At 42.6% G+C, this 27,283-nt stretch overlaps 2 protein-coding genes and 2 long non-coding RNA genes across 7 annotated transcripts in view; 2 read left to right on the forward strand and 2 right to left on the reverse strand.

The window, feature by feature from the left end:
• The window catches only part of spidr (scaffold protein involved in DNA repair), a 72,860-nt gene extending 72,253 nt beyond the window's left edge, over window positions 1-607 (reverse strand). Inside the window, exon 1 of the mRNA XM_024009690.2 lies at window positions 412-607. Within this exon, the coding sequence (XP_023865458.1) occupies window positions 412-429 (18 nt within the window). The 5' untranslated portion in view covers window positions 430-607. The remainder of the gene's footprint in view (window positions 1-411) is intronic.
• On the forward strand, window positions 123-5,376 carry LOC111979268 (uncharacterized). Its single transcript, XR_002879297.2, has 6 exons — window positions 123-238; window positions 4,087-4,265; window positions 4,365-4,545; window positions 4,641-4,737; window positions 5,045-5,138; window positions 5,231-5,376. It is a non-coding gene; the product is annotated as an uncharacterized lncRNA (long non-coding RNA).
• A 210-nt stretch (window positions 5,377-5,586) lies between these two features.
• LOC111979800 (uncharacterized) lies at window positions 5,587-7,483 on the forward strand. The gene is made up of 3 exons (XR_002879372.3): window positions 5,587-5,671; window positions 5,804-6,016; window positions 6,131-7,483. It is a non-coding gene; the product is annotated as an uncharacterized lncRNA (long non-coding RNA).
• A 4,250-nt stretch (window positions 7,484-11,733) lies between these two features.
• On the reverse strand, window positions 11,734-26,596 carry mapre2 (microtubule-associated protein, RP/EB family, member 2). Of its 4 annotated transcripts, none has more exons than XM_070448831.1 (8): window positions 26,499-26,547; window positions 19,134-19,208; window positions 16,036-16,163; window positions 15,243-15,388; window positions 14,762-14,981; window positions 14,084-14,241; window positions 13,501-13,659; window positions 11,734-13,205 (listed from the first exon to the last, which is right to left on the reverse strand). In XM_070448831.1, the coding sequence occupies exons 3-8, from the start codon at window positions 16,154-16,156 to the stop codon at window positions 13,125-13,127; spliced, it is 885 nt and encodes a 294-aa protein (XP_070304932.1). In that variant the 5' UTR covers window positions 16,157-16,163; window positions 19,134-19,208; window positions 26,499-26,547; the 3' UTR covers window positions 11,734-13,124. The 4 variants fall into 4 exon arrangements, with proteins under 4 accessions (XP_070304932.1, XP_023865660.1, XP_023865661.1 ...); XM_024009892.2 differs by lacking the exons at window positions 19,134-19,208; window positions 26,499-26,547 and adding an exon at window positions 18,010-18,259 and having other exon boundaries at window positions 11,734-12,994; window positions 13,083-13,205; XM_024009893.2 differs by lacking the exon at window positions 19,134-19,208 and having other exon boundaries at window positions 26,499-26,596.
• Window positions 26,597-27,283: the final 687 nt, after the last annotated feature.

Genomic DNA, 27,283 nt, shown 5'->3' on the forward strand with positions numbered 1-27,283 from the left:
ATAAATTACTTCATATGTAAAATACTGCAAAGTTGATATTTAATTAAACTGTCTAGTTAGATAACTCTGGTCCATGTGCAAGCGTCGGATCTGCACTACCAGATGCATCCGCATCCCAGAAAACGCGTGGACCGAAGTTATTCTGGCGTGCTCAAAATTATTTTATTTCGTATTTTTGAGAAACGACAACCTGCACATACAGAGAAAATTGCTCTGCACTCTATCATCATTCACTTTGGTGAGTTACTAAAGTATAATGAAGCCAGTCACTAAACATGAATCGTGGGAAAAACCCTCTATGAAAGAATCAATAGAACGTTGTTGTCGTCGCGCAATTGAAACAGACTCAAAGCATTCTAAGTTAGCTAGCTAACGTTAGCTACCAAGCAGAATAGACTTAGAGAAACGTACCTTTCCTTGAAAAGGCATGTTGGCAAATGGTTACAGGTCGTTTTGTATGAGTGGGTATGACATAAAATGTTCAAACATATTCAAATATTGTGATATACAGTATTTTAGCCAGTGTATGAAATGACCACTGACGGTAGCTGCCTTCTCTACAACTTTTCTTCTTGGCGCGCCACTGGCGACGTTTGTTCACGTGAAGCTTTCCGGAAGTGGTCAAATCTTCTTTGGCTCCTGGGAAATGCAGTACTAAAGGTTTGTTACGCATCTGTACTCCAGTAATTTGCTTGTAGCACGGTCCTTAGATTCATCCAGGAGAAGATGCTGGAAGCAAAAAAATATAAACGCAACATGTAAAGATCCCAGAAATGTTCCATACGCACAAAATCAMATTTCTCTCAAATTTTGTCCACAAATTTGTTTGCATCCCTATTAGTGAGCATTTCTCATTTGGCAAGATAATCCATCCACCTGACTGGTGTGGCATATCAAGAAGCTGATCAAACAGCACAATCAGTGCACCGTTGTAATTTGGGGACAATAATTGGCCACTCTAAAAATGTGCAGATGTCTCAAGTTTTGAGGGAGTGTGCAGTTGGCATGCTGACTGCATGAATGGCCACCAGAGCTGTTGCCAGAAAATTTAATGTTAATTTCTCTACCATATGCTGCCTCCAACGTCGTTTTATAGAATTTGCCCGTACAACGCAGTGTTTCCTCTGCATTCATTTAAGTGTGGCGCTGCGCCACAGCAGAATCATTGCCGCCGCACCAAAATAAACATCCTATTTATACCAAACATAGTTTCAATAAAGTTATGTAAAGCACATTTGCTTTTCTTGGTAAATAGATAATCTGTCTGGGTTCAACACAGTTCTGAAGATTATTTAGCTCTGTGAGTGGTGGCAGGCAGCCTGCAACTCAAGAAACACAGTGCGCCAGTGACCAGTGTGCGAGTGACCAGTGCTTGATAAAGACTGCATTTGAATCACTTCAGAATGCACTTGTATGGGGGGTGATACGTGCCAGAATTAAGCCTAGGCAACCATACCACCGCGTGGCTGTCGCCTACCATTGAACATCTGACTAATATGACATGATACCAACACCTTACTAATGTCTGTGTGACGCCTACATGTAACTAACATGTCGTCATACCAACGCCTTACTACGTCTACATGACGTGTATGTGTCACGTTACATGAACGTGACGTGAACCCATCAGCAGTTTGACGCCTTACCAAAAAACCTTTCTCCATTGACATTCCATGTTAATTCATGGCGGTATTTTATGGTGATAGGAAGACATTCGGTGACTTGATGAGAGGTATCAGTAGGTTCCCAATGCTTAATTCATGCACTTATCACCCCCCATACACCTGCAGAGAAACGGAACGCCAGGGACCAGTGTGGGAGTGACCAGTGCGTAATACAGAAGCTCTGTGGCATGAAATAAAATTGACTTTAATCACCTCAGAGTGCAACTGCGCGAGAAACTGCAAGAAAGGTACGTTAGTTTGTTTGTTTGACTAACGTTACCTAGCCAACTAGTTAACTACATAAGCTAGCTATAACCTAAAAACTCTACTAACATAATTTAGATCTATAATATTGCTGCCACAATTGTAACGGCAATTAGCTACCCAATGTCCACAAGTATGTTGATGACAGAAACATGGTTAACTAACGTTACTAGTTTAGCAAGTTAGCTAGCTAATTCATTTGGAACTGTATCAAGTGCAAGCAAGATAGTTACATGTATCTGTCTTCGATTAACGTAAACTCGTACATCGCCTTGGTCCGTACAATTGCCCTTATTTTACGTAATACTTCCAGATCAACTGTAATGTCAATACCATTGTAAAGCACAATTTCTCCCCTTTCCAACAGAATCAATTACATGACCTAAACGCTGCCCGTTTCTGCATAATTCAAGCAGGCAATGAGCTCCGTCAGGTCTTTTTAAAAATGGCGGGTAGGGAAGCGAAACTAATGCGTGATATTGAGAAGGAGAGATGTTGTGTGGGAAAATAGCTTTTTTTCACTCGATCTGTCCAACTTATCGCCTCTAAAATGTAAATAAAACACTATAAAGAGTTTATATAATGTGTCATTACATACCTATTTCAAGGTTTGTGTCGAATTTGAATCGAGTTTTTAGGGCGGTGCTAAAGTGATCTTAGAAGTAAACAGCGCCTTTGAGAATGATGATCGCATGCAATGATGACGCAAAAAATGACTAGGTATCCCCTCTTACCCCCGTCACTGTCCATTTCTTGTTTTTAAACGATGAGAGAAGTGCTACACCTGGTGGAGAGTAATTGTAAGACAGAAATAGTTGCTTTATGCGTGCTGTACGTTACGACATGTCACGTCACGATGTAACGGAGGGTCCGTTTTTTCAACTTTTCTCCAATACTATAGAGCCATTACCATGTCGATCAATGCTTGAATAGAAACCTAGTTCACACCCCTGATTTTGAAGTCAACACAGTCGCTACAGTCCCATTAGTTTTCTTTGTAGCCTCGTTTGAATGTTGCGGTTGCGCACATTTGTACAGAATGGGGTGAGTTTAGGTTAGATTTTTTTCTTTCTCGGATGAGTTTATTGAAATATTTCCAGCCACAGCAGTGAAAGAGAAAGAGAAAGAGGGAGCAGGGACAAGAGCATCAGCTAATGTTAACTTAGCTAGCTAATGTGAAATCAGCCTGAATTAAATGAAACTTTCTTTAGTTAGCTATCGTTTTTATAACAAGTGTATGGCTTATTTTACTAGACAGAGAAGAGGCAGAATCTGGGGATTGAGGTAGGGATGTATGAGGGACAGAATGGAGCAGAGGAGAAAGCCAAGAGGGGAGATGGAACGAGAGAAGGAGAGAGGAGAGCAGAGTGGAACAGAGGAAAGGCGAGAGCCAGGAGGGGAGATGGATGGAGAAAAGGAGAGAGGAGAGCAGAGGGAAGGAGTAGATAAAAGGAGAGGAGCGAGTAGTAAGGCCAAGTGCGCACCACCGGCAATCCGGATGGGACCCAAAGTGGCTTAAAATTGACAGACTGAAGCCGTGGCTATATAATGCAACACATTGTTAGTCATATTTCCTTTAATTAGGCTAAGTGCTAAAAATGTTTCTGCATATTTAGTCTGTACTAGTCTATAGCATTATGTGTAGTGTTGTAATGCTTGCTATCTGTAATAGGTATTGCTCCAGCCACCAGTAATTCCACTAAACTACACTCTACATAACTACAGCTGGACTATATTAAACGGCACCCAGGGACAGTGTCTTGTTTTGCACACTTTGTACAAAATAATAAAATGCAGTAATACATGATATTTCTTAACGTAGTTCTTTATTAGCTAGCTATAACTGGCATGTTCACATATCGCCAACCAGGATCAAACTGACCATGACCTAACCATTTGGGTGGTCTTAACCAATCATAGCACTGTATGATATGGCGGTAAATTGCATCCAATTATAATTCAGTATGTTTACACATATGAATATTACAGACAGAGCACCACATGGAATGTAGGAGGGCTCATGCAATGCTGGCAAACGGTGAAGATTGTTCTATTGGATCCTTCCATTTCTCAAAATGTCTTCTAATGTAAAAGATGTCTCAGGTTGTGCACTAATCGTGGCTCAATAATAACGCATTATGCCTGTTGCTGTTCGCAGGTTCCTCAGTCATGGTTGCATCAAGCCAACCACAGTGCTTGAGCACGAGGCAGTCATTGGGGGTTTTAAATGTCTGCACCATCTAACAAAGCGGGAGCAGGCCCATCACACAAACTTCCCAGAACTGCTGGACCTTGCTGAATTGCTGGGTTGCTTGTGACTATTTCACAAAGCTCAAGGTGAGTGAGTGCTCCACAATTCTGTTTTTGCTCATGTTTTCTTCACTTGATATTTAAATGTCACCAGACTTATTTCACATTGTTCTCATTTACTTAAAGATTGACAAGAACACAAACTACAGGTCTTACATAATAGTGGAYGAAATGTTGAAGATTCTGGCTCAACTTGTGGAGGAGCCTATCCTCCATGTCATGACATCCAGACATCTGTAGCCATTGGCCTGGACGCTGATGAAACTACAGATATGGCAACTAATAACCAGCTGGATTTACATGTCAGGTATTATTTCAATAAGGGTTACAAAATTATTTTTAATCGTGATATTCTACTGTCACATGACTAATAATGTGTGTGGATTTTTGAATGTTTTCCAGATACACGGACCAAGAGGGTCAACTTTACAACCAATTCCTGGACCTGGTGTCAGTCCCTGATGGAAAGGCAGACACCATCGTTGCTTTCATCAAGGASGTGCTGCACATCAAAAAGATACCAACAGAGAGATTGTACGGCCTGGGCACTGATGGGGCTGCAGTGATGACTGGTATGGACACAACACAAGGTCTTAGAATTAAATTATTATTATTTTTTACGGTCTTGTGATACAAATAATTTTCCTCGTCTTCGAACACGACAACATAGTGGTGTGGCAAAACAGCTAAAGGATGCCTTCCCGTGGACGGTGCCTGTGGCTTGTGCTGCCCACCTCCTTGCTCTGGCCTGTAAAGATGCATCAGCTGAGGTCCCCTATATGGACACTTTCAAGGAGCACCTGCAGCAGCTTCATAGTTCATTTGCCAAAAGCAGTAACAAGACAGAAGTCTTAAAAGCTGCTAAAAGCTGCCCTGGGCCTTCAGTACTTAAAACTGAAGGTAAGATTATGCATCACATTTCTTCACTTGGCTACTCTGGTCTCATCTTGTTTACCTACTGCATCTACACTCAAAATAAATGTATTTTGTAGGGAGTAAAGAATGTTCGCTGGCTTTCCCAGCACCTGGCCGTGGCTAATCTTCAGCGAAACCTCAGCGCAGTGTTGGCTGCATAGTCTGAGGAGGTGGAGGTGAACCGGTGCCCAACTGCTTAGGGCCTCTATGCTTTCTGTGCCACGTACAGGTAGGCCTACATGTATTATAGATTATAGTGGACTCCAAATTAAATAAATGTACTATGTTGCTATTATTGCTTTCAGTGTCTCAAAACTCTTATTTGAATGGTCCACAATGTGGATTTTAAAACCTGTTTTGTACTCTCAATTGATGTATCATTGTGGTGTGAAACACTTTTTTAACTCTACAAATKTATGGCAGCACTTTACCTGCAGGCGGACGTGCTGCCTCACCTGACGTGGCTTTCAAAAGTATCCCAAAAGGAGGATGTAAACTTCCTGGCCATAAAAGAGCAGGTACATTATTTTCTATCTTCATGTTCAAATGTGTGCAAATGTCTCAGTTTAACAGCACGACTCAATTAAATATTTAAGAACTACTGACACTTCATTATAATAACTTCAAGCAAAATACTTATTGTGTTGTAGGTCCCTGTGACAATGGCATCACTCCTTGCCATAAAAACATTCTGATGATTCCCAGCCCCCGCGGTCATTTCTGAGCCAACTCCACCAGGACCTCGATGACCCAAGGGGTCTGGGGGCATTCAACATCAAGGAGGAGGAGAGGAGAGGAGAGGGAGAGGCCAGGTGGAGAAGACCAAGACCAGGGAGCAGTTCTGGGCTCGGTTCAGAGACGAGGTAAAAACATTTGTTTTCAAATGCTGTGATGAAACCAATGTTACATCATGTGTGTTGGATAAACTAAAACAAACAGCTATTAATCATTTATTTTCTGTTTTGTGCTGTAATTAGGTCATGGACAGCCTAGACCGGAGGTTCCAACACCTGGAGATTCTGGAGGCCTTCAGTGTGTTGGGACCTTAGGCTGTGTTCTCTAGTGAGAGAACAAACAACTTTAACCTGGCCCTCCTTTCCAGGCAGTTCTTGCAAGCGCCAGAGGCTGCTGTCCTGCAAGAGTGGCACTCTCACAAGCAACATGTGCTAGTTGGAGCATTAAAGGTGTGGCATGAGTGTGACAATCTTTTGAAGAGAACATTTTAGGCCAGTGTTGGCCAACCCTTTTTCCTGTTGAACTACCACTCTGTTGGCTCTTCTATAATGTTGTACGTCTTTTAGTTTTTCATGTATTTCAGGGGTTGGACCAGCTGACGACAATGACAAAGCTGGCCTCGCAGTTTGATGAGTGGGGGCAGCTCTACCCCTCTCTCGTTATCACAGGTGTGAGTGTTGACGAGGACAAGGCTGGAGATCACTCTGTCATGCTGATTGAGTTCGAATAACAGACTGGAAGCCTCAAAAGGAGGGTGGTGCTTGGAATCATTGTTCTTCCTCTGTCATCCATGGTTACCTGCAAGGAAACACGTGCCGTCATCATTGCTTTGCACAAAAAGGGCTTCACAGGCAAGGATATTGCTACCGGTAAGATTGCACCTAAATCAACCATTTATCGGATCATCAAGACCTTAAAGGAGAGCAGTTCAATTGTTGTGAAGAAGGCTTCAGGGCGCCCATTGGAAAAGAACGGTCAACACTGCAAATATTGACTCTTTGCATCAACTTCATGTAATTGTCAATAAAAGCCTTTGACACTTATGAAATGCTTGTAATTATACTTCAGTATTCCATAGTAACATCTGACAAAAATATCTAAAGACACTGAGGCAGCAGACTTTGTGAAAATTAATATTTGTGTCATTCTCAACTTTTGGCCACGACTACAAATGTCTTCAGTTAATTGTGAGAGGGACTTCTCTGCAATGGAATGAGTAAGAACATTTAAATGTGAAATTAGATCCTCTCTGTCCCTCTCCCTTCTCTTATTATTCTTTCTGTTATTGCAGATCAAAACAGACTTAAGGAACAGAGTGCAGGGAGAGCATCTAGCCGCCTGCATGTGCCTCTCCATCAACGGCCCTCCCATCAAGGAGCTCAATTACAGGAGGGCGTTGGAAATATTTTTCCACAAGCCCAGAATAATAAAGTGCTCTGACAAAGACTGTAAACTATGTCAGAACTAGGTTTTTGTCAGAACCTGGAAAGAGATTTCCAACTCCCTCCTTTTGGTATGAACATGAATTAGTGGGCTCTAATTCATGTTCAATCAAATGTTCCTCTGTTCATTTTGTCAAGATGATAAACTTTTTTATTTAAGAAAGAAGGTCTCCTTTGTGTTTCTTTAGATAGCTGCAGCACTCAACCTTAAATTGCATCTTGTATACTATAATAATTTTACCAATACGTTATTAAGCTCATTTCTGGGGGTGGAAATTATATTTCAGATGGTTTATTCGATTTTTTTTTCTTTAAAAAAATCACCAGAACCAAACTTTTCAGTACTTATACATATTTTAAACCCCCCCAGCTAACTTTTCCCCCACAGCTAACACATTTTCCAGAGGAAACACTGCAGTACRTCCAACCGGCCTCACAGCCTCAGACCACGTGTATGGCGTTGTGCCTGGCGAGCGGTTTGTTGATGTCAAAGTTGTGAACAGCGTGTCCCATGGTATGGGCAGGCATAAACTATAGACAACGAACACAATTGCATTTTATCAATGGCAATTTGAATGTACAGAGATACCGYGACGAGATCCTGAAGCCCATTGTCGTACCATTCATCCACTGCCATCAACTCATGTTTTTTTACCTTTATTTAACTAGGCAAGTCAGTTAAGAACAAATTATTATTTTCAATGACGGCCTAGGAACACTGGGTTAACGGCCCTGTTCAGGGGCAGAACAACAGATTTTTACCTTGTCAGCTCGGGGATTCGATCTTGCAACCTTTCGGTTACTAGTCCAACGCTCTAACCACTAGGCTGCCTTCAGCATGATAATACACTGCCCCATATTGCAAGGATCTTTACACAATTCCTGGAAGCTGAAATTGTTCCACGGCCTGCATACACACCAGACATGTCACAGATTGAGCATGTTTGGGATGCTCTGAATCTACGTGTACAACAGCGTGTTCCAATTTCCGCCAATTTCTAGCAACTTCGCTTTACCATTGAAAAGGAGTGAGACAACATTCCACAGGCCACAATCAACAGCCTGATCAACTCTATGCGAAGGAGATGTGTCACGCTGCATGACGCAAATGGTTTTCCCCAAATATTGACTGGTTTTYTGATCCACGCCCCTACCTTTAAGGTATTTGTGATCAACAGATGCATATCTGTATTCCCAGTCATGTAAATCCATAGATTAGGGCCTAATGATTTCATTTCAATTGACTGATTTCCTTATATGAACTGACTCTGTAAAATCTTTGAAATTGTTGCATGTTGCGTTTATTTTTCTTTAGTATATTTGATGATTTATTGATGTTTAATTACTTAGCAAGTGAATAGCAAGAGGCTATTTATCTACCACCGTCTGACCTCTGAGTCTGCGGCTGATAACTTGGTTCTAAACTGACAAATGTTAGAGGATTCATTGGGTCATTTTAATGACTTCAGTATACTCTACAGTGCCCTACTTTATTTAAATGCAATAGACAGGAACAGGAGCACGAGAAAGATTATACTCTTTCAACCCAAATGGAGTCAGTTCCTTCAGTAAACACACAGGTAGGCAGAGCATGTTTTGGTCATCAATACCTCTTGATTAATTCCTACATCAAAGATCAGGTGTAACGTCGACACAGGGAGTCAGGAAGCAGGTGCTGTTAGTGAGTTTAATATTAATGAACATACAATGATACAAAACAAGAGAAACGTCTGACAAGGAACGATAACCAATACTGGCTAATAACCGATAACAAAAGTGCTATATAAAGGGTAAGTAATCAGGGAGTAATGAAGTCCAGGTGTGACTGATGAGATGCAGGAGTGTGTAAAGATGGGTTGCCAGGACCGATGGTTAGTAGACCACTGACGTCGAGCACGAGTAGCGGGCCAGTCCAGACGGCGAAGGTGGAATTCTCAGGTGAGGTTGGGATCTAGGTCGTCCACCGGAACCCAGCACCACTCCTCTGGACCGTACCCCTCCCAATCCACCAGGTACTGGAGCCGACCCCCATGATGTTGGGAGTCCAGGACTGATCTGACGGCATAGGCGGGGCTCCTCTCGATGTCCAAGGGAGGCGGAGGGGTGTCGTGGGGGACGGCATCAGCCAGGGGACCAGGAACCACCGGCCTGAAGAGGGAAACATGAAAAGATGGTGAGATCCGGTAGTTAGTGGGGAGCTGTAATCTGTAAATTAGCTYGTTGACCCTCGGGAGGACCTTGAACGGCCCCACAAACCAGGAACTCAGCTTCTTACAGGGCAGGYGGAGCAGGAGGTTCCTGGTGGAGAGCCAGACGCGTTAGATTAAGGCCGGTACCCAGAAGTGAGGCTGACCGTGATCCCCAGCTTCTCCATGAAAGCCTTCCATACACGTGATGTGAATTGGGGACCACGATCGGAGACCATATCCTCCGGAAGGCCATAGTGCTGGAAGACTTGCTGGATCAATGCCTCAGCGGTAGGGAGACCAGAGAGAGGGATGAAACCGCATGATTTTGAGAATCTGTCCACAACCACCAAAATGGTGGTGAAACCATCAGAGGAGGGGAGATCAGTGACGAAATCAATGGGCAGATGAGACCAGGGACACTGAGGCACGGGAAGGGGAAGGTGTCTTCCTGCTGGAGCGTGCCAGGGAGATTTAGATCGACTACATACTGAGCATGAGTAGACATGGTGTGCAACGTCCTGCGCCAAAGTGGACAACCAGTATTTCTCAGAAAGGGATTGACTGGTGCGGGTGATACCTGGGTGTCCAGTGGTGAGGGACGTGTGTGCCCAGGTCAGCAACCGATCTCTGACCCCCATGGGAACGTAGATGCACTCCGTAGGGCAGGTGGCAGGAGCGGGATCCCTCTCCAGAGCCTGGCATGTGTCCACATCTATGTCCCAAAACACGGGGTCAACAATACGGGAGGACCGATTGATGGGCTGGCGTACACTCACAGGTCCCTCCACTGACGTGGAACCACAGGGTGCGGGATAGCTGGTCCTCTGACATCCTGGTCCCCAGGCAGTAATCCTCCTCTCTGACCAGGAGATGGTGGGATTATGGAGTTGGAGCCACGGGAGGCCAAGGATGACTTTGTGCACGGGTGCTGAAGTGATGAGGAAGGAAAGGCTTTCCTGGTGCTTGGTTCTCACGGTGAGGGTGAGTGGAGCTGTGACGTGCGTAATAGTGCTGGATCCCAATGGTCGCATATCCAACACTTGGACCGGAAACGGAGTGGAGAACGGGTATGAGGTGAAGTGCAGGGAGGAGACAAGGGCCTGGTCAATAAAATTCCCTGCGGCACCGGAATCCACTAGAGCTATAGAAACAATAGAAGAGTGAAATCAATACTAAAAAAGGTGATGGAAAGCTCATGCCTAACATAGAGACGGATGATCACGGGGCCGTCCCTCTGCTTTCGTGGATTTGGGACATACCGGACACCGTTGAAGCTGATGCCCCTCCCGGTCGTAATAGGGACAGAGCCTTAACTGTCTCTGACAGCGACGCTCAGCCGCGGGGAGATGTGTGGCCCCTACCTTCATGGGTTCAGGCTCTGACTGTCAACGAAGGAGGGAGAGAGGCGATGGAGTTGCCGACGCTCCCGAAAAAGGTTACCCAGACGAATGGCCATCGCGATGAGTGTGTTCAAGGTTAGATTAGCATCTCAACTCCGTCTGGACCTCTTCGCACAATCCTCTTCTGAATAGGGTGCAGAGCACCCTGTCATTCCATCCGCTGGATGCTGCCACTGTCTGAAAGGTGAGTGCATACTCCGCCATGGTCTGGCCATCCTGCCGTAGTTGGAGTAGGAGCTCACCCCCCTCTCTGCCCTCCGGTGGATGGTCAAAGACCCCCCTGAACAGAGCCATGAACCCCTCATAGGAACCCAGCTCCTCCTCTCCTCTCTCTCAGATGGCCGTAGCCCACTCCAACGCCTGTCCGGTCAACAGGCAAATAACCGTGGCAACCTCAGACCTCTCCGTGGTGGGGGCTCCCATCTGATGATGAGTGAAATAGAGGGAGCACTGGAGTAGGAAGTCACAGCATTTGGAGGGAGACCCGTCATATTTGTCCGGGAGGGACAAACAGGCATCGCTGACTTGGGCAGACTGTTGGATGGGCTGGGGTGCTGGCTCGACTTGTGGTAGAGAAATGTCTGACAAGGAAACAACCAATGCTGCCTGGTAACTGATAACAAAAGAKTGCTATATAAAGGGTAAGTAATTAGGGAGTAATGAAGTCCAGGTGTGACTGATGAGAAGCAGGAGTGCGTATAGATGGGTTGCCAAGACCAGTGGTTAGTAGACTGGCGACGTTGAGCGCCGGCGAGGGGGAGCGGGAGTAAAGGTTGGTTATTTGATGGATAAGACAACGTAATGAAACACTCCCTTTGACTGAAAAGGTGAAAGGTTTTATTACAGCAAATCCATCCAAATCTCAACAGTTTTAAATAGCAAGTTAAACATACAAAACACAGCTCACTTAACATAGTTGTTTTTTATTAAATATGTAAAAAGCAGGTCAAGTTATTCACAAATAAAATGCAAACATGCAACACAGTTTGGGGAATGCATAATGAGTGGGACATCAGAAGAAAAACATGATCTATTTATAATTATTAACAGTACATGTTTACATTCCTTTTCATTTACACAACATACGACTAAAGTATTATGGTGCACTGCCGAGTTCAATAAGAATAAATGCAACATTAAGAAAGGGTATACAATATACGTACTTGGAATATAGTATGTCAAATTACTCAGTGAACTGACTCACAACTTTCCCTAAGACCTGTGGTTCAAGTCATATGAAAACATTGGAAATATACCCGACTTCCATTGAATACGACGGTGGCTAGTTGCTCTTGAAGTTTAAAAAAAAACGTTTGTGATCATACTAGTCTACACTAAAATGTGCTCCCTTTCCCTTATGATGAAGCCATACTGATGAATCAACCTTGTTTCTGTCACTGTAGCACCAAATAAGGCATTTTTGAGTACGCACTGATTATCAAAATTCTTTGAATTGCTGAAGACAGTCACATACTAGTCATAATTTGTCTAACTAACTTACTACTACTTTTCATTAATGATTCCCATGGACTGAACTGCCTCCCATCGCGTAGAGGCAGTATCAAGTCTCCTTAGTTTTTAATAAATATTGTTTTTGCATTTCAATTTGTAATTGTGTGAATTGTGAGAATCTATGGATAGATTGTCCATTCCAGTCCAATGACAGTGCAACATATGGAGGAAGGTTAAATAGGAGCTACTACCGGCCCTTCAGGGCTTTTGCTTATTGCGTTCTCCTGATTAATATGGTTGATATGTACAAGTCTTAAAATAAACAACTTTGAAACAACGTACATAATGGATGGATCATGGGACCGACCGAGGCTGGCAACATAACACATGCTGTCAGATAAAAACACTGTCTACTCCATATTACAATTTCATCAAATAGAGAATTTTGAATTACGTATTTTTTTCACCCTTTTTCAATGGCCTTGGAAACTTCTGTGATGGTCTGAGCTTTTCTGCATTTCACCGACAGTCAACAAAACACAGAATGCAGAACGACTGAGGGATATATAAAATTTAAAAAAAGAGTCGTGCTTCTTTTCACGAGTTTGCTTCATGTGCTCAGTCTTCAAGAGAACAAAAAAGAAACAAACCATTAGGAAAAAATTGTAATAAAAAGAAACAAAAAAATAAAACCTGTAACAAAGTTCTCACAAAATAAAAGGGCATGGTGGTGGGGACACGGAGGGATGGCAGTCAGTACTCATCCTGCTGATCATCAGGAACCTCCTCTTCATGGACCCCTGGGTCCACGTCCTCTCCCTCTCCTGCGCCTTCCTAAGGGGACACAAGCGGTCATAGCAAAATGTTAGGGCAACAGCCGCCATAGATCTTTTCAAGTAATTAACAGCATTAGGTAACCTAAATCAATTTATCAAATAATCAAACAAAGGCCTGTGATTACAAAGAAAATATCTCCCTAGAAAAGAACAAGAATCAAAATATTTACTGTCCAATCCAGTACGAACATTCTAGAATCTAAAACAAATGTTGCACAACAATAACCCACACCCAATCCCCTTTGGGAAACTCCTATGAATAATCACTGAAGAGCCAATAACAGCCGATTGACCTGTTCGTCTGCAGAGTACAGGATCTCCATTAGCCTCTCCACGAACTGTGCGCTCTCCTGACCTTGCTCCTGTGCCAGCACTTCCACCTCCCGCAGCTTTCCAAAGTAAAAATCCCTCTCYTTCTCCACCCCCTCCAGTGCAAGTTTTAATGTGTTCACCTGCACACAACGAGACAGACAAATTGATATTCCTTTCATATCTTGTTATTTGACTTTAAACAACAAATTTGTCTGTGTGTAAACTGTTTTTGCAGTATTAATGATTTTTCTATTGTCAATCAAATCCAAATGGTCACGCGCGCCATCATAAAACTATTGCTGTTATACACTGCTGCTCCTCTGATCCCCAACTTCTTGTTTCTCGGATCCTTTTCATGTTTCTGGTAATCTAATCCTTGTAAAATCAGGATTATGGAATTATCATTCAAGGCAGTTTGTAATTACTTATCATTTTGGTTCTGCCAAAAACAATACACATCTTTCTTACAAATCTTACCAACTTAGATATATTAAGTTATAATGACGTTGTTGTAGTAACTTGTATATATGAAATTGTTATGATGCAGTAGTAGTGGCTTTTTACCTGGTCATTGAGCAATGTGACCTGTGCTTCCAGTTCCCGCTCTCCTTTGGCCGGAGTTGTCGTTGCAACTGGGATTCTTTTGGCTGAAGAGGGTCTGGAGGATGGATGGGGGCTGCAAGGGTTTTGTTTCGGCGTTGTTGCGCTCGCCTTGGTGGCTCCTGAACACAAATATAGGTTAGTCAGTCAGTTTCCTAATCTACGTAAACAATGTCTGCTTTACAGAGGGGTATACTACAATCAATGCAGAGTTCTTCCAAAATAATATAAGATGGGCGCTGCACTACCTTGTGGACTTGCTGCGCCACTATGTAAACTCTTTTTTTACTTTATTTGTTATCATTTAAGGCTCGAGATTGCAAAAAATGGCAATTAGAGATTTTTGCATTTTTGAACACCTGAGTCCAAAGGGGGACAGAGCCTCCTTACAGGCATCCCCCCACCTTACTCATCACTACCACATATTTCAAAACTCCTGGAGAGCTAACTTACCAGAATGAACTACAAATGTTCTGGTTTAATAAGAAAGCTACACTTTCTTTTTGGTTGTCAAGTCAATTAGACCATACCCATTTCAAGTTGATCTTTCTCAAAAATAAACTGTTATTTCAGAGTATTTAGGCAAGTAAACTGGCTAACTCATTGATCCTGCTTTCTATTATACCCCTCAGGCCTTCTTACCTGCAGTTGGGGAGCTGGCTGCGTGGTGTTGAGACTTCTTTGGCAGGTTGAAGATCTGCTCACCGGGGTCAGGTGGGGGAATGGCATCCTGACCCTGTCTGGCCTGAAGTGGGTCGTAATCTTTACCGTCGTAGTTGGCGTCAAAGAACCTCTTGAACCACTGGATGAAGTCAAGGTTGTCCTGAAATCTAGCTTTCACCAGCTTTTCCACTGGAATAATCTTCATAGAGAAGTGGAAAGAAATGATCAAGAACCAAAAATTGGGGTACTCGTTTTATAATCTGCACTTCACGTGATATGACACATTCATTTAAAAATATTTTTTAGGAGCAAAGTGAGTGTGTGTGTGTGTGTTTGTTCAATCAAATATAGCCTGGGCTAGCCATAGTAACTAAAGAAAAGCCATATCTAATGGTAAACTGTTATAAGTAGCTACAGTAGGTCCCGTCAAGACACTACTCACTCAGCCTCATTCTCTCACCTTGTCCACATTCATTCTCTTGAAGGAGGCCTGCAGCAGCTTGAAGTTGTGAATGTACTCATGCTCAAATTTAGCTTGGAACTTAACCTTCTTAAGACTGACGCAGCCAGGGAAGAGCAAATCCATGAACTGGCAGTAGGCCGCTCCTACAAGTGAATGAAAATAAAAACCACGTCAGAAGATGTGACAAAAAACGACAATTTGTTTCTCTTCTGATACAGGTTCGAAACTAATGATAATGAACAAATTATATTTTTCAGGCATACGCTTGATCGAAATGTTTCACAGCACTGACATTAGCCAACCTGTGCACAACACTACCTACGGCAGACCAGACACAACAGGCTTGACAGCGCTGGAAGTGACAAGCAGCTATAACCTCAAAATAGTACCATTAGCACACCTTGCTACAGGACTGTGTGTGGTTCAGCAGAGATTGGATTACTTGGGGCAGCATGGCATGGTAGCCACAGCAAGTGCGCAAACTAGTTGTATTAATAGCACTGTCCGTCTTCTCTGTCAGAGCAAGGATAGGTTAGGAGCAGGGTTAGGTTTACACCAGGTTTCTTTGACAATACACATTACTATACCTATTACCAGGTCATTAGCAGAAGCTTAGTGTGGAACAGAGGAAAAGCATGGACATATCTCTCCCTTCCAATACTGCATCTCTCTTCCTTTCATCCTGCATCTCCCTTTCTATGCTAGGCCTATATCCTGAGCCCATAATGAGGTCCTTGGGTCTGGAAGGAAGAACAGTTTGCGGCAAGGTTAACAGGGTAATTATTCTTACCTGAGGAGAGCTGCTCCACTTTAGTGTAGTTTAGACCGAGAAGATCGTTAACCCAGGCAGTGATGTCATGCCTGCTCATAGTCTCCTGGGTTATTGAGGTAGAATATACGTTGACCGCCATTCCCCAACTGCAAAAGACAGAAAAGGCACTAAGCAGTCAGTTACAATTCACTTTCTCCAAAACAATCTCAAAATAAGGATTTTTTTGTAATCTCTTTTACAGAATGGTTAGCCAACATGTTCTGTACACACAATTGTTGACCAACAGATAAAAGCCACCATATAATTTTCAAATACTAACATTAAAATGTAAAGTGATGCGGTAGCAAAGATGACGCAAGGCAGATAACAACAATACAAACCATCAAGGAGAAACTCGACAGCAAGCCAGTAAACCTACGCCTATAAACAGAGCTACTAGTAACGAAATAAAAGCACACTGGTCTCAAATCAAATTATGTGAGATCAGTGTGTATGCTGATTTTCATTCCAACCAATTTCCACTGTCAAATTGCTTAACAACATCTATTACAATTTATCTCCATGCATATCCCATGTTAGGTTCAGTAATGTAATAACATGTTAGTAATGCGGTTATAAGATCGGGATGCCCAATTTAGCTGAAATGTATGCAGACTATCGACTCTTGTAAACACACTCATAACAGGAGTTTGAGAATGGGTGTAGCACAACATCTATATGGGATGAGGAGGAGCACATTGAGTTTTTTTGTTTTTTTCTCATCCATTTTCATAATGAAGAGTTGATATGTTATCTTCAGAAACATCAACAGAGCAAAGTGACATGAAAGTGATGACTGCCAACAAATGTTTGAAACTGTTGATCACCCTTCACAGTAAATGCAAAAATGGTCTTTATGTGTAGCCTACATTATGCAAAAGCCTTGTAAAGTGCAGCAAAAAATAACGTTTTTCACAGCTTTGGTATTTTGAATATTTTCATTCTAATGATGAGGCAGGCTGGAGCATATAATGTCAAAATGTAAGACCTGAATTGCTGTTGCAACATATTATATTCTCAAATGGGTATCCGAAAAAATAACGGGCCTGGTGCTTAGGACACATGAGCCAAATGTCTCCCACTATCTATCGCTCCACCATTCTAAGTGCTAACATTCAGCTAATGAGTTTAAATCGTTTGTCACTGATACGGAGGGCTGGCTATAATGCGACGGACAATGCATTTCCATTTGATAGAAATATGGTAACAGCTAACGTTAGTCTACAATTACATCAAGCGCATAGTCAACATCCTAACAGCTAAACCCTAAACATGAATGGCAAAAACTGACAAGATTTCGGTTTCCAACTATCCTCTTTCATTGATTGAGCACTGAGACAGAAAATCGGACAGCCGTTCTCGTGTCAACAAAGCGGATGTACTGCTAGCTTTGTTCGCTCATTGGCTCTACTTGACCCACACAAACGAGTTTATCATTTGAACAGCCTGGGTTTAAAACCATGTCATAAAATAAACGGAATAGCTAAAACAGTAACGGTGCCCCTTTTCCCAGAACACATGATTAGGTAGCGTAGGGCCAACAAGAATATTCTAGCAGCTATTGCTATCATTACAGTCAAGACAGTGACTGTATTTGACAATGAAGCAAGCTAACTTGCTAGTTTTTTTCCACAGCAGTCCCATTTCCAACTGGCCAGACAATGTGTGTTATTTATGTTTAAATGTCACCGATTTCGCTTTGGCATTATTGTGAACTTGCAGGGGCCTCCTCAAGACAATTTACGCCATGGTCAAGAAACAGTCACCAAGAAGGAAATACATCCAACGTTATGCACGAGCTGATACGTTGTAACAGAATTGAAAAGGAGCGAGCCGACGGCGTGGAAAAATCCAATGCTCTTGAAACAAATGTTCAGAGTTTTGCAGCAACCTTATTATTGCTCAAAGCCTTGCTATGAAGCCACGCCAAATGCGGCATTTGCACTGATTTACCTGTAGGCGCGCTCTCCTCGCACTGTATTTTTTCTGTAAGGAATGCAGTTGGATCCGTCCGTTGGGATGATGTCGTTGTTATTCTCTCCATTTGGGGACAGTGCTTGGGTGGGACCTGGCATTGGGTCTCTAAAATATTGAACAGATTATCTGTTCTCTTTTTATGAAAGGACGATGCGATATAAAGTGCCGCACCTCGGGCTCGTTCTCCTGTCTGCTTATTCTTCACAAATCTGACTCTGGTGACGTAGGTGCACCCTAACCAACCACGTGACTGGTGATGGGGGCGCGCTTCTTGGACAGTGGACGGAGAATTCCACGAATAGAAACCGAAGGGACATAGCATACATTCATACACACATATATATATAAACCTTTATTTAACTAAGCAAGTCAGTTAAGAACAAATTCTTATTTACAATGACGGCCTACCAAAAGGCCTCATGCGGGAAGGGGGCTGGGATTAAAAATATAAATAAATTAAATAAAAATATAGGACAAAACACACATCACACAAGAGAGACAACACTACATAAAGAGAGGCCTAAGATGACAACATAGCATGGTAGCAACACATGACAACACAGCATGGTAGTAACACAACATGACAACAACATGGTAGCAACACAATATGGCAGCAGAACAAAACATGGTACAAACATTATTGGGCACAGACAGCAGCACAAAGGGCAAGAAGGTAGACAACAATACATCACGCAAAGCAGCCACAACTGTCAGTAAGAGTGTCCTTGAATGAGTCTTTGAATTTGAGTGTTTTGGTGTTTGAGTGTTTGTTGCAGCTCATTCCAGTCGCTAGCTGCAGTGAACTGAAAAGAGGAGCAACCCAGGGATGTGTGTGCTTTGGGGACTTTTAACAGAATGTGACTGGCAGAATGGGTGTTATATGTGGAGGATGAGGGCTGAAGTAGATATCTCAGATAGGGGGGAGTGAGGCCTAAGAGGGTTTTATAAATGAGCATCAACCAGTGGGTCTTGCGAAGGGTATACAGAGATGACCAGTTTACAGAGAAGTAGAGTGCAGTGATGTGTCCTATAAGGAGCAATGGTGGCAAATCTGATGTCCGAATGGTAAAGAACATCTAGCCGCTCGAAAGCACTCTTACCTGCCGATCTATAAATGACGTCTCCGTAATCTAGCATGGGTAGGATGGTCATCTGAATCAGGGTTAGTTTGGCAGCTGGGGTGAAAGAGGAGCGATTAAAATAGAGGAAACCAGTTCTAGATTTAACTTAAGGGGTGGCAGGTAGCCTATTGGTTAGAGCGTTGGGCCAATAACCGAAAGGTTGCTGGGTCGAATCCCCGAGCTGACAAGGTAATCTGTTGTTCTGAACAAGGCAGTTAATCCACTGTTCCCCAGTAGGATGTCATTGTAAATAAGAATTTGTTCTTAAATGACTTGCCTAGTTAAATAAAGCTTACATTTAAAACATCTTTAAAAAATATTTCGTCTTCAGCTTTGATATGTGCTGAGAGAAGGACAGTGTACCGTCTCGCCAAACACTCAAACTTTAGAGCTTGACTACCTCAAGCTCTAAACCATCAGAGGTAGTAATCACTCCTGTGGGGTGAGGGGCATTCTTCTTACCAAACCACATGACCTTTGTTTTGGAGGTGTTCAGAACAAGGTTTAGGGCAGAGAAAGCTTTGTTGTAATGTTTAACACAAAATCCGGGAAGGGGCCAGTTGAGTATAATACTGTATCATCTGCATATAAATGGATGAGAGAGCTTCCTACTGCCAGAGCTATGTTGTTGATGTAAATTGAGAGGAGCGTGGGGCATATGGCCACTTTCTCACTCATACGCTAAAAATGCTTTCTTTATTTTGTGTCTCTGCTTCAATAGCTGGTCTACTTGTAGATATTTAAATGACAGGACTAAATTATAAGATTATGCATCTATTGTGCTTAGTGGCGACTCGTCATTCACCTGTTTTGAGCCCCACATAAAAAAAATACAAAATMTTTTTTTATGCTTGCCTGTTTTGCATGTTATTTTGGCATTAATACATGTCACATATCAGTTTGCAAACAATGTAAAAAATATATATCATTAAGTTAATAAAGCCGCATACAAACATGGTCTCTTTTTTGTTTTCTTGAGTAACGCTTCGATCACACCAACAGCGTCATTGCATTTTGGTACACCAGAATGACATTAATTTCCAATGAAACGCTGCGCTTGCCTAGTGGTGCAAACGTTGGATTTATCGAATGTATGCGTCAAACTGTATGCGTAGACGGCTTGACAGAAATGGTAGCAGAAGGTGAATGTTTAACTTTTGTTGCATACATATTCAGATGATGCTGTGTACTATTTTGTGCAATGACGCTGTTGGTGTGTTCGAAGCGTAAGGAGGCTCCAAAATGCAGGTGTTTCAGCCTAGCTCAGTGCTTTGTGTGGTGGTGGGGCAAGCCAGCGTAAAATACGGAGCGTTGCGCCTTGATTGGCTCAGTGTTCTGTCACTAATGGGGACACTATGGGTAGAGCTCRAAAATTCAAGCCCCTTGAGTGCTACCATAGAGTTGCATTAGAAGTGCCCATCCAAGAAGACTCAAGGTCATTGGCCACAGAGAGAATGATGTCAAATCACGTTATATCTACAGTAGCTTTGATTGGACTGATCATGTCAACATCACACTTTCAAAATCTTAGCTAGCAGACATCATCATGAATCAAGTCGACAATCTACTGGCAAATCCTTTTTAATCCTTGTCATATGAAGAGAAATAATGAAGAGAAATTACAGATAAAATGTATCGGTGCTCCTGGGCCATTGGACATAAACATTACACAACAAGTAGGAAATCACAAATTCAACAATGAGTGGTTTGGAAGGATTCAGTGGTTACCTGCAAGCATTGCAAAGCAATCATTAGCCTGCTATTCAGTGGAGTGGCTGTGTGGTCTCAAGTCTAAGATTAAGAGTCTCTTTTCCTAGTTTGACAGAGCGCCAGAGGTACACCATCTGTGGAGATGGGAGAACCTTCCAGAAGGACAACCATCTCTGCAGCACTCCACCAATCAGGTCTTTGTGGTAGAGTGGCCAGACAGAAGCCACTCCTCATTAAAAGGCATATGACAGCCCACTTGGAGTTTGCCAAAAGGCACTTAAAGGCCTCTCAGACCATGAGAAACAGGATTCTCTGGTCTGATGAAACCAAGATTGAACTCTTTGGCCACTTCTGGAGGAAACCTGGCACCATCCCTACGGTGAAGCATGGTTGTAACGGCAGTCTAGCTCTTCCTCCTCCTCAGACGAGGAGAGGCGAGAAGGATCTGAGGACCAATGTGCAGCGTGGTAATTTTCCATTATGAATTTATTTCCACAAAGACGAAGACGGTAAAACTCTTACACAAACTACAAAACAATAAACGACGTAGACAGACCTGAACTTAAGAACTTACATATACACRAAGAACGCACRAACAGGTACAGACTACACAAACGAACGAAAACACGAAACAGTCCCGTGTGGTGCATACAGACACGGACACAGGAACAATCACCCACAAACAAACAGTGAGAACAGCCTACCTTAATATGGTTCTCAATCAGAGGAAACGTCAAACACCTGCCTCTRATTGAGAACCATATCAGGCAACACATTAACCCAACATAGAAACACATAACATAGACTACCCACCCCAACTCACGCCCTGACCAACTAAACACATACAAAAACACAGAAAACAGGTCAGGAACGTGACAATGGTGGTGGCAGCATCATGCTGTGGGGATTTTTTTCAGCTGCAGGGACTKGGAGACTAGTCGGGATTGAGGAAAATATGAACGGAGCAAAGTACAGAGAGATCCTTCATGAAAACCTGCTCCAGAGCACTCAGGATCTCAGACTGGGGTGAAGGTTCACCTTCTAACAGGACAACAACCGTAAGTACACAGCCAAGACAACGCAGGAGTGGCTTCGGGACAAGTCTCTGAACGTCCTTGAGTGGCCCAGCCAGAGCCCGAACTTGAACCCGATCTAACATCTCTCGTGAGACCTGAAAATAGCTGTGCAGCGACGCTCACCATCCAACCTGACAGAGCTTGAGAGGATCTGCAGAGAGAATGGGAGAAACTCCCCAAATACAGGTGTGCCAAGCTTGTAACGTCATACCCAAGATGACTCGAGGCTGTAATCGCTGCCAAAGGTGCTTCAGCAAAGTACTGAGTAAAGTGTCTGAATACTTATGTAAATGTAATATTTCAGTCTTTTATTTGTAATAAATTAGCAAAAATGTCTAAAAAACGTTTTTTGCTTTGTCATTATGGGGTATTGTGTGTAAATTGATGAGGTGAAAAAACTATTTAAAGGGGTCTGAATAGTTTCTGAATGCACTGTACATAGCGGACCGCACTGGCCCCACTGACACGCCACACTGCTGGGAGCAGTAAAGGGTCAGCTGTAGGGCAGCACCTGGTTAGGCCGGGCGGGTAAAGACCTGCCTTGCTCAAGGACACAATAGTTGTAGGTTGCACCTGAGAAAGTGATGCCAGTAACCTCTGGTTGCCAGTTGACTGATTCCTGTGAATCCTGACAGATTCTCCCAGGGTCAGACATTCCAACCATTCCAACGATTATTGTCATATAGAGTTAGGGTTGCAAAGCTACCAGCAATTTACTAAAATTACCGGAATCTATAGTAATTTAGGTCATTAACAGGTAATATATGGCAATCTATTGCAATTGTAGTCATTTTTGGTCTGTTCTAACTAGAGGTCGACCGATTTTTCAACAATTTCTTTTTTTACACCTTTATTTAACTAGGCAAGTCAGTTAAGAACACATTCTTATTTTCAATGACGGCCTAGGAACGGTGGGTTAACTGCCTTGTTCAGGGGCAGAATGACAGATTTTTACCTTGTCAGCTCAGGGATTCAATCTTGCAACCTTATGGTTAACTAGTCCAACGCTCTAACCACCTGCCTCACGAGGAGCCCGCCTGTTACGCGAATGCAGTAAGAAGCCAAGGTAAGTTGCTAGCTAGCATTAAACTTATCTTGTAAAAAACAATCAATCAATCAATCATAATCACTAGTTATAACTACACATGGTTGATGATATTACTAGTTTATCTAGCGTGTCCTGCGTTGCATATAATCGATGCAGTGCGAATTCGCGAAAAGGACTGTCGTTGCTCCAACGTGTACCTAACCATAACATCAATGCCTTTCTTAAAATCAATACACAGAAGTATATATTTTAAACCTGCATATTTAGCTAAAATAAATCCAGGTTAGCAGGCAATATTAACCAGTGAAATTGTGTCACTTCTCTTGCGTTCATTGCACGCAGAGTCAAGGTATATGCAACAGTTTGGGCCGCCTGGCTCATTGCGAACTAATTTGCAGAATTCTACGTAATTATGACATAACATTGAAGGTTGTGCAATGTAACAGGAATATTTAGACTGATGGATGCCACCCGTTAGATAAAATACGAACAGTTCCGTATTTCACTGAAAGAATAAATGTTTTGTTTCGATAGATAGTTTCCGGATTCGACCATATTAATGACCTAAGGCTCATATTTCGTGTGTTATTATGTTATAAATTAAGTCTATGATTTGATAGAGCAGTCTGACTGAGCGATGGTGGCACCAGCAGGCTCGTAAGCATTCATTCAAACAGCCCTTTCGTGCGTTTTGCCAGCAGCTCTGCTGTTTATGAATTCAAGCCTATCAACTCCCGAGATTAGGCTGGTGTAACTGATGTGAAATGGCTAGCTAGTTAGCGGGGTGCTGCGTAATAGCGTTTCAAACGTCACTCGCTCTGAGACTTGAGTAGTTGTTCCCCTTGCTCAGCATGGGTAACGCTGCTTCGAGGGTGGCTGTGTCGATGTGTTTCCCCTTCGACCAGGTAGCGGCGAGGAGAGGATGGAAGCTATACTGTTTACACTGCAATACTAAAGTGCCTATAAAGAACATCCAATAGTCAAAGGTATATGAAATACAAATCGTATAGAGAGAAAAGTCCTATAATAACTACAACCTAAACTTCTTACCTGGGAATATTGAAGACTCATGTTAAAAGGAACCACCAGCTTTCATATGTTCTCATGTTCTGAGCAAGGAACTTAAACGTTAGCTTTCTTACATGGCACATATTGCACTTTTACTTTCTTCTCCAACAATTTGTTCTTGCATTATTTAAACCAAATTGAACATGTTTCATTATTTATTTGAGGCTAAATTGATTTTATTGATGTATTATATTAAGTTAAAATACGTGTTCATTCAGTATTGTTGTAATTGTCATTATTACAAATACATTTTTTTAAATCGTCCGATTAATCGGTATCGGACCCTTTTGGTCCTCCAATAATCGGTATCGGTATCGGCGTTGAAGAATCATAATCGGTCGACCTCTAGTTGCAACACTCACTACAGAGTTCCAAACTGCCTCTGGAAGCAACGTCAGCACAAGAAATGTTTGTCGGAAGCTTCATGAAATGAGTTTCCATGGTCGAGCAGCCGCACACAAGCCTAAGATCACCATGCGCAATGCCAAGCGTCGGCTGGAGTGGTGTAAAGCTCATCACCATTGAACTCTGGAGCAGTGGAAAAGCGTTCTTTACAGTGATGAATCACGCTTCACCATCTGGCATTCCGACGGACTAATCTGGGTTTGGCGGATGCCAGGAGAACACTACCTGCCTGAATGCATAGTGAAAACTGTAAAGTTTGGTGGAGGAGGAATAATGGTCTGGGGCTGTTTTCATGGTTCGGGCTAGGCCCCTTAGTTCCAATGAAAGGACATCTTAACGCTACAGCATACAATGACATTCTAGACGATGCTGTGCTTCCAACTTTGTGGCAACAGTTTGGTAAAGGCCTTTTCCTATTTCAGCATGACAATGCCCCCAAGCACAAAGCGAGGTCCATACAGAATGGTTTGTCGAGATTGGTGTGGAAGAACTTGACTGGCCTGCACAGAGCCCTGACCTCAACCYTATCGAACGCCTTTGGGATGAATTGGAACGTCGACTGCGAGCCAGGCATAATCGCCCAACATCAGTGCCCGACCTCACTAATGCTCGTGGCTGAATGGAAGCAAGTCCCCGCAGCAATGTTCCAACATCTAGTGGAAAGCCTTCCAAGAAGAGTGAAGGCTGTTATAGCAGAAAAGAGGGGACCAACTCCTCTTGAGATGTTCGATGAGCTGGTGTCCACATACTTTTGGTCATGTAGTGTACTTTAGTTTACTAGTAAACTTCTAAAGTTTCTGTTTTGCAACCCTATGCATAATTGACATACCTTAGTGTGTGAATATAGAATGGATCTTTTGATMATCTCTGAACAATGAATTGAAACTTGTTTTGTTTTTATATATACAATTGGAATGAAATAGAAGCCAGCCTAAATTGTAATCTTCTGACAGTGCACACACTGTTTATTTTGGGTAAACTACAACACAGTGGACTATTCAGTCAGTGCACGCACACATGATTAATACAAAAATGTCCAAAGAGATTGCATGGAATTATTATGATTTAACACATAAGTGTTCTCCATGCAAACATAATGACTGCAGAAATCATGCCATAAGGCAAAAATACCTAGTTGAACTGAGAATTTCAGATCTCAAGATATGCATTTTTTAGCAGCTGCTTTGCGGCATCAGCTGTCTGGGCCACCTTGCTGGCTGCAACTGAATTGCAGCATTGATTAGCACTGTACCATTGTGGTGTCATGCTGTTGAATGTGTTAAACCCGAGCAACAGTACAATTAGGATATGACTGGTGGCTGAGACTTGCAATGAACTTAATAGTTGAAAGTCATTTTTTACAAGCTTTTGCTTGGTTTTCGATATCCAAGTTTGACATTCTAGCACCTTTAGCAAGAGAGTTTTGGCTACAAAAGTGCAGTCCCCTGTCCCGCGCACAGTGGTTTAAATGTGCATAAGTGTCAATTGTGAAAACGACACACAGACCAAAGTGAAAGTGGAGTAGTGACTAAAACTTGCTAACTAGTTGGCCAGCTGTCAAACCAAACAGTTAGCATGTTAGCTAGCTAATCAAGGCATAACTAGTCAACATCGGCTCCGGTAGCTAGCACCAGTGACGGAAGAGGAAGCGAGACATCACACTGCCTAATTCTTTCTGGTTCATATACTGTCAATTAACTAGCAGACCAGACCGTGGCTGCTTTAATGCATTGGTGCCCCGTTAAGATGACCGGAACTGACCACGTTTTTCTACGGTAAACGGCCAGAGTGGGACATCTTCATTTATCCACCATCTTTGCTAGTGTACTGTACACTGGACTAGCTAACCAGTTAGCAATAATTACAAACCCACTTTKACAGAAACTGGTGGCCAAGATATTTACCACATTACATCGAGTATAATTCAAAAACATAACACTGTGTGCGGTCCATACATGTCCTGAAACATATTCCACACGTTTATTATTATGAWTWTTTTTTTTTATCACACATTGCAACCGTAGATCTTTGACTCACCAGTGAACTCAGATCCCAGGTTACTCCGTGTTAAAAAAAAACTGCTATATTTCTGAGTCACCACCTCTTTCCATTCATTGAAGGGATTCGATTAATCTGTCCCGGGTTCCCGTGCATGAGTGTTTTGCAACGGGTGAAAATTGATCGGAAATCGGAATTAGGTAATATCATGATGTCAGTGATCTTCAGGCCAGAAAGTGGGAGCTCTAGAAAAAAAAGATGCTAGATTTTCCGACTTGGAATTCCAAGTTGGATGRCCGTTTTAAAACGATTTTCCCCGTCAGAATTTTTTCTCGAGTTCCGAGTTGTCTTGAACGCACTGAAGTCGGAAGTCTTAGATTTCCGCGTTTCCAGTTGTTCTGAACAAAAAATGGTCAGGGTGAAATCGGCTCAAAACAAAGCAATTTAATTCAGCATTGGGAGTAATGAGTAGGATTCACGTGCAAAAGTGATTGCTTTTGATAAAAATACTTTATCTGCCTTCTCAATGAAAACTAGTTCGAAAATACAAACATAGCCTAGGTCTATATTTTATGAAAAAGAGATGCTATATGTTTCTGGACAATGCACCAAGCTGCCTTGTATACAACATGACCCAGCATCACAGCCTCACAGATTACTGTTCGATTTGAGAATAGTGCTCCTCCTTCACCGCTTTTGCCCGAACACGTCATGGGCCATAGACCGGTGTCACGCGGCTCAGCATAATCGAATCCACCGATTGTAGAAGCTGATGACGCCACCAACGGACACATATTTTCTTCGACAGGCGTTGCAGAAGCTAA

This window comes from Salvelinus sp. IW2-2015, linkage group LG19 (assembly GCF_002910315.2).
Source record: "Salvelinus sp. IW2-2015 linkage group LG19, ASM291031v2, whole genome shotgun sequence".
NCBI lineage: Eukaryota > Metazoa > Chordata > Actinopteri > Salmoniformes > Salmonidae > Salvelinus > Salvelinus sp. IW2-2015.